General features: G+C 44.3%; 1 protein-coding gene across 1 annotated transcript; it reads right to left on the bottom strand.

Annotated features, from left to right (window-relative positions):
* Nucleotides 1–2,420: 2,420 nt before the first annotated feature.
* On the bottom strand, nt 2,421–12,578 carry LOC105072949 (serine protease 45). The gene is made up of 7 exons (XM_074345035.1): nt 12,440–12,578; nt 11,537–12,094; nt 10,914–11,040; nt 5,416–9,627; nt 4,652–4,926; nt 3,612–3,775; nt 2,421–3,283 (listed from the first exon to the last, which is right to left on the bottom strand). The coding sequence occupies exons 4-7, from the start codon at nt 5,577–5,579 to the stop codon at nt 3,050–3,052; spliced, it is 837 nt and encodes a 278-aa protein (XP_074201136.1). The 5' UTR covers nt 5,580–9,627; nt 10,914–11,040; nt 11,537–12,094; nt 12,440–12,578; the 3' UTR covers nt 2,421–3,049.

The following is a 12,578-nucleotide window of genomic DNA, read 5'->3' as shown; positions in this document are numbered from 1 at the left end:
GCACAGAATATTTGAAGTGTTGAGAGGATTTGAGTAACACAATGAACACAGCTTGATCCAATCAGTTATAGCTAGAACTCTGTTTCAGAATACACACTTTCATTTCCAATACACATGAAATATTCACTAAAACTGACCAAGTACTAGGCACAAAGAAAAACTCAGTAATTCTAAAATGCAGAAGTAATTAAATCCATATTGTGATACAATTTTTAATAGAGAAGAAGGAGAAGCCACTCCTGTTAGAAGAGGCTAGGATAGCAGTGACATAGAACTTGAACAAAAAGGAAAATTGTAGGCCAATTCAACATTGGGACAAAAATTCTAAACAAAATGCTAGCAACTGAGTTTACAGTGTATTACAGGATTTACCTAAGAAATCTATGGAGATCTAGTCAACAAATTAAACAAGAATAACCATATAATCATCTTAACAGTTCACTACTGTGTCACCAGGGACCAGGAACAGTGCCTGGCACAGAGGAGATTCCCAATAAATATCTGTGGAATGGATGAAAGAATGAAGTCAGAGTTGGCACACGTGCTCCCACATTATCACTACTATCTCCTATTATGCTGGGGTCTCCGGCAATGAGATAACAAAAGAAATAAACGGTGTTACTTTCAAAAAGGACAAGAGGTAGCTGTCACCATTTGAGATGATTTGATTACCAAAAAACAAGCCAAGAGAATCAACTGAAAAACTATTAACTTAGTAAGACAGTTTTGCAAGATGATCAGGAAACATGATCACTATTATTAAAAAACCTATCAACAGCTTTAAAATACCTACAGGTACAATTAGAAAAAGTGTAATGGGAAAAAACATTATCCAAAACAAAGATAACCAAAATTTGTAAAACATTTAGAAATAAACTCAGTACTTTTCCAGACATCCATGAATAGAAAAGCTGAATGAACGGAGACATATACCATATTCCTGGTTAGGAACTCAACATTAGGTAAAAATGACAGCTCTCCGCAAACTAGTCTGTGTATTTAATTTCAATTAAAATACCAATCATATTTTTAATGAAAACTGAAACTGATTCTAAAGTCTACATGGAAGACAAACTTTGCAGATTGGGCTTTTTTTTTTCAAGAAGAGGAGAGATTTTGCTATCATTTAACAAAACATAGCATAAAGCTGACTGAAACAGGGACAGACAAAAAGATCAATGGGGAAATAACTTAGGTTTCAAAAACATATCCATGAATATACCAGGATTTTGTTATTACAAATGTGGACATTCAAATCAGCACAAAAAGGATGGACTCTACAAGAAATACTGTCAACCAAGTTGGTTCTCCAGCTGGAAATAGAGTTAGATCCCCACCTCACACTATACATAAACAGAAATTTCAAATGGGTTATAGTTACACATAAAAAATCAATTTATCAAAATATTAAAAGAAAAATGTGAAGATAGCTCTATGATCTGGACATGGAGAAGGCCATGTCAAACAAGTCACAAAATCCATTAAAAAAAAGACTGACTGATTTCACTCAATAATAATTTTAAAAAGTCCTTAGGGGAAAATTCCCATCAATTCCACATATTTCTAAAAGAAAAGTGACAACAACTGGAGAACGTATTTGTAAAACTGACAAAAACTTAATATTCAAAAAAGATAAAGACCTTCATGAGAAAAAGATAAGCAACCTAATTTTTAAAGTAGGCAAAGTGTATGAACAGAGGATTTACTAGAGAAAAAGTACACCTTTTTTTTCAGTAAACACACGAAAACACATTTTTCCAATCAAGAAAATGCAAATTAAAACAACAATTATATAGCTTTCCACCATTGAATGGGCAAAATTTTTGAAGATTAGTAATATCCATTTCAAGCTTAAAAAGGAGAAATTCCTTCTCATATGCTATAGGTGTGAATGTAAACTTGTTCAGCTTTGGGGAGGGGTAAATTGGATAGTATTCATCCAAAATTATTAAATGTGTGTTTCCTTTGATGATCCTCCCCTGACCCCACTCCTAGGAAGACAGCTGCAGAAATGCTTCAGAATGTGTCCTCCCGCCCAGCATGCAAGGATACGGTCACGGAAGCACTGCGGCAATGCTGACAAGTCAGAAACAGCCTCAAAACTGGTGCTACTTAAATAACATACATTACATGCATACAGAACACATGCAGTAATGCAAAATTATGAAGAGCTCTAGGTACTGGCACAGAAAGGTTTTCAAGGCACATACTTTTTTAAATGTAGATTATTAATAATATATATATATAAGATCCCATTTACTTAAAAACATCAAAGATGAATTATTTAAGGATGCTAACAATGATTATTCCTGGGAAGGGGGGCAGTATGAATGGTGGGGGTGAATGAGCAAGAGGGAGTCTTAACATGTATCTCTGAATTTTTTAAGTAAATCACGACAAAAATGTATTCAGATATTTGTAATTGTTTTTAATTTTTAAAAATTTAGAAAGTCAACATGCAATACTTCGGTAATCAGTTTTAAATGCCATTTAAAAAAAAAAAGCAAGCTGATTTTGGAGCAGTATGTGTCGGTCCTTCCTTCTGTCACCTACGGGGTGTGTCTCAACTGCTCCCCACAGAACAACCACTTTACACTTGAGGAAACCGAGGCCTCAGGCTCAGGCCCTTTCCCTATGCCCCAGCCCAAGCACTACAGCAAAAACTATCAGCCCCCACTCTGATGAGTCTCCTGGCAGAATTAATTTCAGGATGCTCGGCCCTCCCACTGACCCCCAGCCCACAGGGCCACCCAGAAAAGAGAACAGAGCCAGCACATATTTGCACACATTTAATCCCTACTGTTCTGGTCCCCAATTCCAGAGCACTTCTAGGCCACACTTCCCTTCTCCTGGTCAACCAAGGCCTAGTCATCCACCATATCCCTCCTCACTAGGAGGCTAAAGCAAGACCCAGTCTCCCAGGGGCCACTCTTTCCCAACTTTGACTCTTGTTGAAAACAGAATCATGACCTTGGTCTAACCTTGATCTGGCCAGAGATCAAGGTTGATCCAGCAGAGGCAAAGCATGGAGAAGAAGGGAGAGGGGAGATCAGGGGTCCATTAGGGGCTGCAGCAGCCAAGACATGAGTAGGAGCCAGGGAGAGGTGCGGGGTCCAGAGAGAACCCCGTTGCTTATTTGCTTCTTGATCCATTTGCTGTATTTGGTGACACGGGTGTACACATCTGGATTACGTACTTTGGCGCAGGCCTTTTCCCAGGACAACACCCCAGCCAGAATCCATCTGCCCTCGACTTCGCAAGCCAGTGGACCCCCAGAATCCCCCTATGCAAAGAGAGAGGACTGATGGAGGCTGTGGGCCTAGCTAGGACCCAGGGAATTGGGGGACCCAGAATGCCCACCCTCTGAGTTCTGCTTGGAAGCTTTTTTCATTTCTTAAGGATCTCACTACCTGGAGTCTTCCTTCACTCCTCAGTTGAGGACCCCATCCCAGAATATCAAGCAAAATCAAAGTCACTGGGAAGGAAAATGGGAGCACTGCCTGGTAATGATGACAAAGAGAAGGCCCAGCAAACCCCTCCCCAGGGAACTGGCCCCCTACCGGGAGTCATCCCAACCAAAGGAGAGCTGCCAGAACCTCCCAGAAACTCACATAGCACATGTTTTCTCCATAATTGGTGGCACAGATCATGTCCCCCAGGACAAGGGGGACAATTCGGGGGACGAGGGAATTCTTGCGGTAAATCCGATCACATCTCTTGTTGTCCATGATAAACACCTCAGCCTCCCGCAGCTCTGGCGTCAGCGTGGAGTTGGCTGTGGAGGAGCCCAGTGGGGTGAGAACTGAATCCTCACTCCACTCAGCCCTGCCTCTTCCCAAGGTCTTGTCCCCTCCATCCTTGAGACTCAGCTACACCCTTTCACATCTCCATGCCCTCCGCCACTTGGCCCTTACCCCTGCAGTGTGGACCATGTCTGGCAAGCACCTCACCCTCAGAGGCTCTGTTTCAGGATCCCTTTCTCTGGGAAACTTTTGCTTCTGAACCAAACAGGCTATAACTCAAGTTTCAAAGCAACCACTTAGAAATCGAGACCCCAACCACATGCTGCTTCTCTCCAGCCTCTGAGCTTTGCACCAGCTGTGACCTCTGCCACCCCAACTGACACCCATTCCTCCTTCAGGCATCTCAGGCAGACTCTTTGCCCAGAGCTCATCCCAGATCCCCCAGACGTGCTCTCAAGATCACCTGACAGTTTTTGCCTCTTTCCTTGTCAGCCTATGTCCCCACCCACACTCAGTTATGAGTGCCCTGCAGGCAGGGCATGCATTCCCAGTGTCAAGGGTTTGGCATGTGGCAGATGCTTGAACATCAAAAGTTTGTCGGGTGAACAAATAAGTGAATGAGGAATTTATGAATCCCTGACTCTGAGTTTTTGTAAGAGGCAAATGATCATGCCCAGCCCAGGCTTTGCTGGGCCTGAATGAAGTGCCTACAGCAAACGCAATGGTGTAAACCATAACAATGCTTCTCATATGAGGAGCAAACCCAATACATCCAAAGAACCAAGGGCCAGCAGTAACAGCCACAGCTTCCTGAGAGGCACCATTCGGAAATTCAGCAGCAAGGTCCCAGAAGGAAAGGAGTGCACCCTCTAGGGTACCAAATCTCACCCCTACCCCACCCTGCTCACCTGAGAAGCGCCGTTTAACCTGGCCCCAGCCAGTCACCCAGCACTGTGTTCCAACCTTCAAGTTGTAGCTGGGTTCCGGGAGGCAGATGGGCTGCACGTACTTGCTGAAGATGGCAGGAGTGTGAAGCTGGAGAAGGGCAACATCGCCCATGATGAAGGTCCGGCCCCAGTACTTGGGGTGCAAAATGATGTCCTTCACGGGGATTGAGAGGGCCTTCATGGCGTCCTTGGGCTTCAGCTTGGAGGTGCCGAGAATCACTGAGTACTCTTTGGTGCTACAGGAGACACAGAGCCCCACCTGGTAGACATAAGGTTCCCAAGCAAACCCTAGGCTCCTACCTCAGACAAGGACCCTCCCCTTAGCAGAAGTCCTGCCTGATTTTCCCTGCTCATGTCATCTTGCTCATCCAGTCTGGGGGCCCCTGGGGTCAGAGATATGGCTGCCTCCTCATTCATCAGCTAAACTGGTTCAAGCAGCCTGGTCTGTGTGTTGTGTATTTGGGCATGCAGCTGTTAGTATGCATGTGTGTTCTCATGCGTGTGAGGGGTGGCATGTATGCTGGGTTCTCCTGTTGCCCTGGTTAGGATACAGTCTTTGTTGCTTGGGGGTCCTGCCCCAGCTCAGTCATAAGCATGATTCTTCCCTGTCCTGGACATCCCTTCCCACCCTCTCCACTGCCCCCACTCCCACCTTGTTTCACAGAGGAGACCAGGAGGCTAGGCTGAGCCCATTGCAGCCCTGGGTCTCCACAGGCCACACTCACCTTTGGATGCAGTGGGCGGCAGTCACCACCCAGCTGAGGTCGATGAGGGCCCCTCCACACACGTGCTCATCTTCTACTCGGAGGCTTACTTCCCAGGGCCAATGGCGGGTCACGTCCGAATTCTCCAACCACCAGGGTTTGCCACAAGCTTCAGGAACAAGCATGCCAGGAAGATACAGTGGCCACACAGAGAAGGGTAAGAATGACAGAGACCAAGATACCTCCAGGGCAATTTGCACAAGGCTGTAACCCGGGGGTTTGTTCCCACTTCAAAGAAGGGGAGACTGAGGGTGAGAAAAGACCAGTGGCCTGCCCAAAGGCACTGAGCTGGACAGAAAATGACAATGACAGAAATAAAAAGCATCAAGACAAAGAGACATGACAGGAGGAGGAGAGAGATACTGAGACACAGAGGAAGCAAGCAGCACAGAACCTCACAACAAGGGAGAAGCACAGAAGGAGCCCCAGGACAAGAAATGTATTTCCTTGTGTCCGGTAAGTCCCTAGGCCATGGTGCTGCAAGGCTATAATGCTTGCTTCATCTCTTGAGATACAAAAGGGCTCTGTCCCCACACTACTCAGGGTTAAGAAAAGCTCCAGACTTATGTGTCAGAAGTCTTTTCATAGGCCATTCAGAAAACAAAACAAAACAAACAAAAAAAACCCTAGCATGGAGCCCACAGAGAGAGGTACCCCTCCTCTCACAGCTTACACACTATTAGTTTGCAAGTAGTTCCAACAATCAAGTTGGACAATTGTATGAACGTGAACATAGATGCAGAAATTGTAAATAAAATATTAGCCAACAGTATATTTTTTAAAAATAATGCACCATGATCATGTAGAGATTGTCCCAGGGGTGCAAGGGAGGTCCCACAATGGAAGCGCTCTTGGTATATTCGCCATATAAATAGGTTTTTTTTCCCCCTAAGGAGAGAAAGATCGCCTGCTTTTCTCAATAGACACACACACACTAAAAAGGCATTTGAAAAATTCAGCACATATTTATGACTAAAACAACAACAACAAAAAAACTTAGCAAACGAGCAACAGAAAGAAAATCCTTATTTATAAAAGTTATATATCATAAACCTTCAGCAAACATCACATAACACTAAGGAACAGACCCCAAAAATTACACTGACAGAAGCCAGGAATAATGGTACTTCGTGGGAGGAGGACAAAGGAAGTAACTGGGGGGGGGGCGGAAGGGAGTTTCTGGATGCCAGTACTGCTCTACTTTCTGACCTGGGTGGAGACTGCACAGGTGCCTTCATTGTGTGGTAATTTCTTGAGCTGGACACATAATGTGTGCACTTTTGTGTGTATATGTAATACTTCAACAACTCACTTTTAAAATCGGTAACATTTCTCTACCTCCAACCAATCTGAATACAACACAACTATATTCAAAATAAGACATTTCTGATAGCTAAAAATTAAAAAGTACAAAGTAATGAACATATACAACAGTATGCAAGATTTCTGCAGTACTGCACTTTAAACTCTAATAAAGGACACTGAAAATGATCAGCATAAATGGAGAAAGATTCTTTACTTTTAAATAGAATATTTCAGAAGTAATTTTTTCCAAAATTAATCTATAAACTCACTTTCCCAGTTAGAATTTTTAAGAAATTTGATAAACTTACTCTAAAAGCAAAATAGAAAAACAAAGTTCCATGAATACTTCAGTCTTTGAGAAAGTAGAGCAAAGAAGGGACACTTATCCTAACAGATATTAAGATACATACAATGGCCATACTATCCAAAGCAATCTACAGATTTAATGCAATCCCTATCAAATTACCCAGGACATTTTTCACAGAACTAGAACAAATAATCCTAAAATTTACATGGAATCACAAAAGTCCCAGAATTGTCAAAGCAATACTGAAGAAAAAGAATGAAGTTGGAGGAATAACCCTTCCAGACTTCAGACAATACTACAGATCCACAGTAATCAAAACAGCATGGAATTGGTACAAAAACAGACATATAGATCAATGGAGCAGAACAGAGAGCCCAGAAATAAACCCACAGACCTACAGTCAATTAATCTTTGACAAAGGAGGCAAAAACATACAATGGAGTAAAGACAGTCTCTTCAGCAAATGGGGTTGGGCAACTGGACAGCTGCATGGAAATCCATGAAATTAGAACACTCCCTCACACCATACACAAAAATAAATTCAAAATGGCTTAAAGACTTAAACATAAGACAAGACACTATAAACCTCTTAGAAGAAAACACAGGCAAAACACTATCTGACATAAATCTCAGCAATGTTCTCCTAAGGCAATCTACCCAAGCAATAGAAATAAAGGCAAAAATAAACAAATGGAATAGCCAAGACATGGAAACAGCCTAATTGTCCATCAACAGATGACTGGATAAAGAAGATGTGGTATATTTACACAATGGAATACTATTCAGCCATAAAAACCAACAACATCATGCCATTTGCGGCAACATGGATGTTTCTGGAGAATGTCATTCTAAGTGAAGTAAGCCAGAAAGAGAAATAAAAATACCATATGAGATTGCTCATATGTGGAATCTAAAAAAAAAACATAAATACAAAACAGAAACAGACTCATAGACATAGAATACAAACTTGTGGTTGCCAGAGGGACAGGGGTTGGTAAGGGACAGACTGGGATTTCAAAATGTAGAATAGATAAACAAGATTGTACTGTGTAGCACAGGTAAATATATACAGGATCTTGTGGTAGCTCACAGCGAAAGAGAATGTGACAATGAATGTATGTATGTTCATGTATAACTGAAAAATTGTGCTCTACGCTGGAATTTGACACAACATTGTAAAATGACTATAACTCAATAAAAAAAGTTTAAAAAAATAAAAAAATAAACAAATAGGATCTAATTAAACTTACAATCTTTTTCACAGCAAAGGAAACCATAAGCAAAACACAAAGACAACCTGTGGAATGGGAGAAAATATTTGCAAAACATGAGACTGACAAGGGCTTAATTTCCAGGATATATAAACAGCTCATACAACTTAATAATAAAAAAAAAAAAACTCCAATCCAAAAATGGGCAGAAGACCTAAACAAGTAATTTTCCAATAAGACATACAAATGGCCAATAGGCACATGAAAAAATGTTCAGTACCACGTTTATTATCAGAGAAATGCAAATCAAAACTACAATGAGTTTATCACCTCACACCAGTCAGAATGGCCATCATTCAAAAGTGCACAAATGATAAATGCTGGAGAGGGTGTGGAGAAAAGGGAACCCTCCTACACTGCTGGTGGAAATGTAGTTTTGGTGCAGTCATTATGGAAAACAGTATGGAGATTCCTCAAAAGACTAAAAATAGACATCATTTGATCCAGCAATCCCACTACTGGGCATATATTCAAAGGGAACCTTAATTCAAAAAGATACATGCACCCCAATGTTCATAGCAGCACTATACACAATAGCCAAGACATGGAAACCACCTAAATATCTATCGACAAATGACTGGATAAAGAAGCTGTGGTTTATTTATACAATGGAATACAACTCAGCCATAAAAAAGAATAAAATAATGCCATTTGCAGCAACATGGATGGACCTGGAGATTGTCATTCTAAGTGAAGTAAGCCAGAAAGAGAAAGAAAAATACCATATGATATCACTTACATGTGGAATCTAAAAAAAAAGACAACTGAACTTATTTACAAAACAGAAACAGACTTATAGACATTGAAAACAAACTTATGGTTACCAGGGGGAAAGGGGCTGGGAAGGGATAGATTGGGAGTTTGAGATTTGCAGATACTTACAATTATATATAAAATAGATGAACAAGTTCATACTGTATAGCACAGGGAACTATATTCAATATCTTGTAGTGACTTATAATGAAAAAGAATATGAAAATGAATACATATATGTTCATGTATGACTGAAGCAGTATGCTGTACACTAGAAACTGACACATAGTAAATTGACTATACTTCAATAAAAATATATATATACAAAAAAAGACACATCAAAGCCATAATAACAAAAACAGTGTGGTATTAACAAGGATTGACAAATAGACCCTTCCCCCAAAAAACTTCTGCTTCTACAGACCTCAAAACACTCTCTCTGTGACCTTCTTCAGAACATACCCTCCCAGGAACTGAGGTTTTCCTGAAGCAATGGCTCACCCAACCCACCTGGTTTGGTGTTGTCTCCTTTGTAACCTGGAGGAGAAAAAGGGGACAGAGATGAAGAGGTCATAACAAGATGACAGTGAAGAGGTGTGTCTTTTCACTAATATGTTAATTCATTCATTCACCAAATATTTTCTAATCTCCCACTCTATTTCCAGCCTGGAGCCCAAGGCTGGGGGTAGGGGAGGACAGAAATGTGTCAGACAGATACATCCTGTATTTGCCCTTGAGAATCACGTTGTCCAACGGGGGAGACATAAGTAAACACACAATCACCTGGGTGAGATCAATGTAGGGACCAGGCCACAGGTGTCAGGTAAGTCCAGAAGTGGTAGACAGAGAGGCTTCTGGGAAGAGGGGTTACTGTGCCAGGTCTTAAATACGACAAGGTAAAACAGAAATGAAAAGTGACAGTGACATTCTTTATGATACAAACACCATGGTGTAGGTGGGAGACTCCAGAGGATAAAGGGCAAGGCCTGTGATGGCAAGAAATGATGTCAGGGTTAGAAGGCAGCCTCATAAGCCAGGCCAAGCCGCCTGGGTGAGACCCTCTGGGAGGAAGGAGGCCAGTGGAGGTGTGCAATGGTCAAGCTTGTATTGTGAAGGCAGTATGGAAAATAGATAGGGAGGTGGCAAGACTGAAAGCAGTAAGCCCACCAGAGGCTCTGCAGAACCCAGGCAGGAAATGAGGAGGTCTGAATAAGGAAGCAGCAGTGAGAAGAGACATGGTGAGCTGGATGTAGGACTTAGGGAAATGGCTGAGTCCAGGATGACGCTCAAGTTTCTGATTTTAGAGAAGCGTGACCACTATTGGCTGACTTAGAGGACAGAGCAAGAGAACCCAGTTTGTAGGAAGAAGAGAGCCTCAACTTTCAAATCCAAGATGCTGAGACAGTTCTAGGTCATTCAGATGTCCAGTAGGCGGCTGCATATCAGACACATTGCTTTGGGAGACAGCATCACATAAATGGCAGCTCAACGCCCACGGCAAGTAAGTTCACCCAGGGAGCAGTGAAGACAGAACCAAGACAGCACCTTAAGGAACATCAATATGTCAGAGACAAACAGAGCAAGGGTGGCTAAGAGCACAGACCTCCCAGGAACGGGCTAAGGATTAAGTGAGAAGTGAAGAAGCTCTGGAAGGAAACATGAAGTGAAGGCTTACTTTGAGAAATCTCAAAATAGTGAGGCAGCAAGGGGAAGAGACAGAGTGAAGAAATAAATCAGACAGAAAGAGAGAGGATAAAGAACTATGAGAGAGGAGGACGGAAGGAGCAGCACAGGGAAGATCCAGAGTCCAGAGCAGGGCTGACCTTGAACTGGAGGCCTGTCTCTGATTCCGACAGAAAGCGGGGAGGGTGGCGATGAATAGTGAGGTTCAGAGGCGCCTCTGGGGGCTGGAGGGAGTCAACGGAGACAGCACCTGATGGCCTGGGTTTCCTGAGGGAAGGAAGGAGCTGCTAGTGAGGCACATTGGGTAGGAACGGGCAGTCTGGGAAGACGGTGAATTTGCGACTATTCGTTTAAGTGGATGGAGTCCACGAATTTGGCCCGGACCGCCTCACCGAGCCGGGTCTCCAGCGGTGCCCAGCTGCGTGGGAAGATCAGAGAGCCTGTGGTGGAGGGGTAGAGAGTGAGAGGCCTGAGGACGCTTAAGAGGATGGTTCAGGTCTCAGCCGTGAGGTTCATACGTTCACACCTCAGGGAGGAAACGCTGGGGTCCCCCCACCACCACCACCACCGCTGGCTCCCAGGAGGCTGCAGGGCTGGCAGCCTTGAGGAAGGAGACGGCGGGTGGAGAAGGTGGGAGTTCGGGACCCCTGGAACCGCCCTGGTAGATGCCGGGAGGGGCAGTGGAGGAGAAATGGCTGCGGATGCGCGCCGCGGGGCCTGTCCGGGCCTCGAAGAACCCGGAGCGGAGCAGACGTCGCCTCACCTGAGATCAGCAGCAGCAGCTGCGGCAGGAGCAGGAGCAGGAGGCGGCGGCTCAGGCCCGAGGGCCTCGAGGCTGCAGGCGCCACACTGACGCGGGACAGCGAGGCGGCCATGAGGCTCGGACGTGCCCCCTGGCGGCGAAGAGGACAGCTCGCACGAGCCCCGGATGCCGCCGCGACGGCGTCTCCCGCGCCTGACGGCACTTCCCGCCGCAGACGGAGCCTCGGGCACGTGACGGCCCCTCCGCACGTGATGACGTCGCAGACGTGCGACGGCGCCCCGGCACCGTGAACGCTCCGCCGCGCGTACCTCCATCTCGTGCAGGTTCCTTAAAGATGCCTGCAGAGCTCTGGATCTGTCGCTGCCTCCGCGCTGGCCAGTCCCATGAAAGCACCCCAAATTGCCTCAGTTGGTGACTGTGTCTCAAAACCTGGCCAGCGTAGGCACATACAAATCCCAAGACTGGTGTTGGCATCTTGTTGCCCACCTTCTGACCACAACCTTGTTTCCCTGGGCGTCGTGCATTTGAGGGTGTCACAGTTTATACTGACTAGAAAATCTGAAAAGAGGTAGAAAGCACAAGAAGAGAACAGTAAGGCTATGCAATCAGGGAAGATGTCTTTGTGAAAGTGGCATCTGAGCTGGACCTAAGACTTGAACAAGGAGTCTTGGTGTAGTCCTGAGAAAGAAAAGGCATTTCTCCTCTTCCATGGACCACCAGTAGGATGTTGGAAACTGAAAGAGGTGGTGGTGGATGCCAGACCTTGGGCTTTCAGGGTGTTTTTGTAGAAGGATGCAGCCTTTGGACCTGCTTGGTGTGTCCCAGATTAGTTGATAAAAACCAAGATTACTGCTTCTTCTGTCTAGTGTGGGGGAATCCAGCTCTGGGGACCACATTACTCACCTTAGCATCTAAAGAGGTCCAGGTGAAGCGTTCCACCAATAGGTGAGTAGAAGTGACATGTGCCACTTCCATGCCAAGGAAGTCAAGAGGAGGTTGCCTTCTTTACTTGTGTTAATGCAGAGGAATGGTTCTCAACGTG

Source organism: Camelus bactrianus, chromosome 17 (assembly GCF_048773025.1).
Source record: "Camelus bactrianus isolate YW-2024 breed Bactrian camel chromosome 17, ASM4877302v1, whole genome shotgun sequence".
Classification (NCBI taxonomy): domain Eukaryota; kingdom Metazoa; phylum Chordata; class Mammalia; order Artiodactyla; family Camelidae; genus Camelus; species Camelus bactrianus.
The sequence above is the reverse complement of the archived record's forward strand: the minus strand, read 5'-3'. Positions and strand labels throughout refer to the sequence as shown.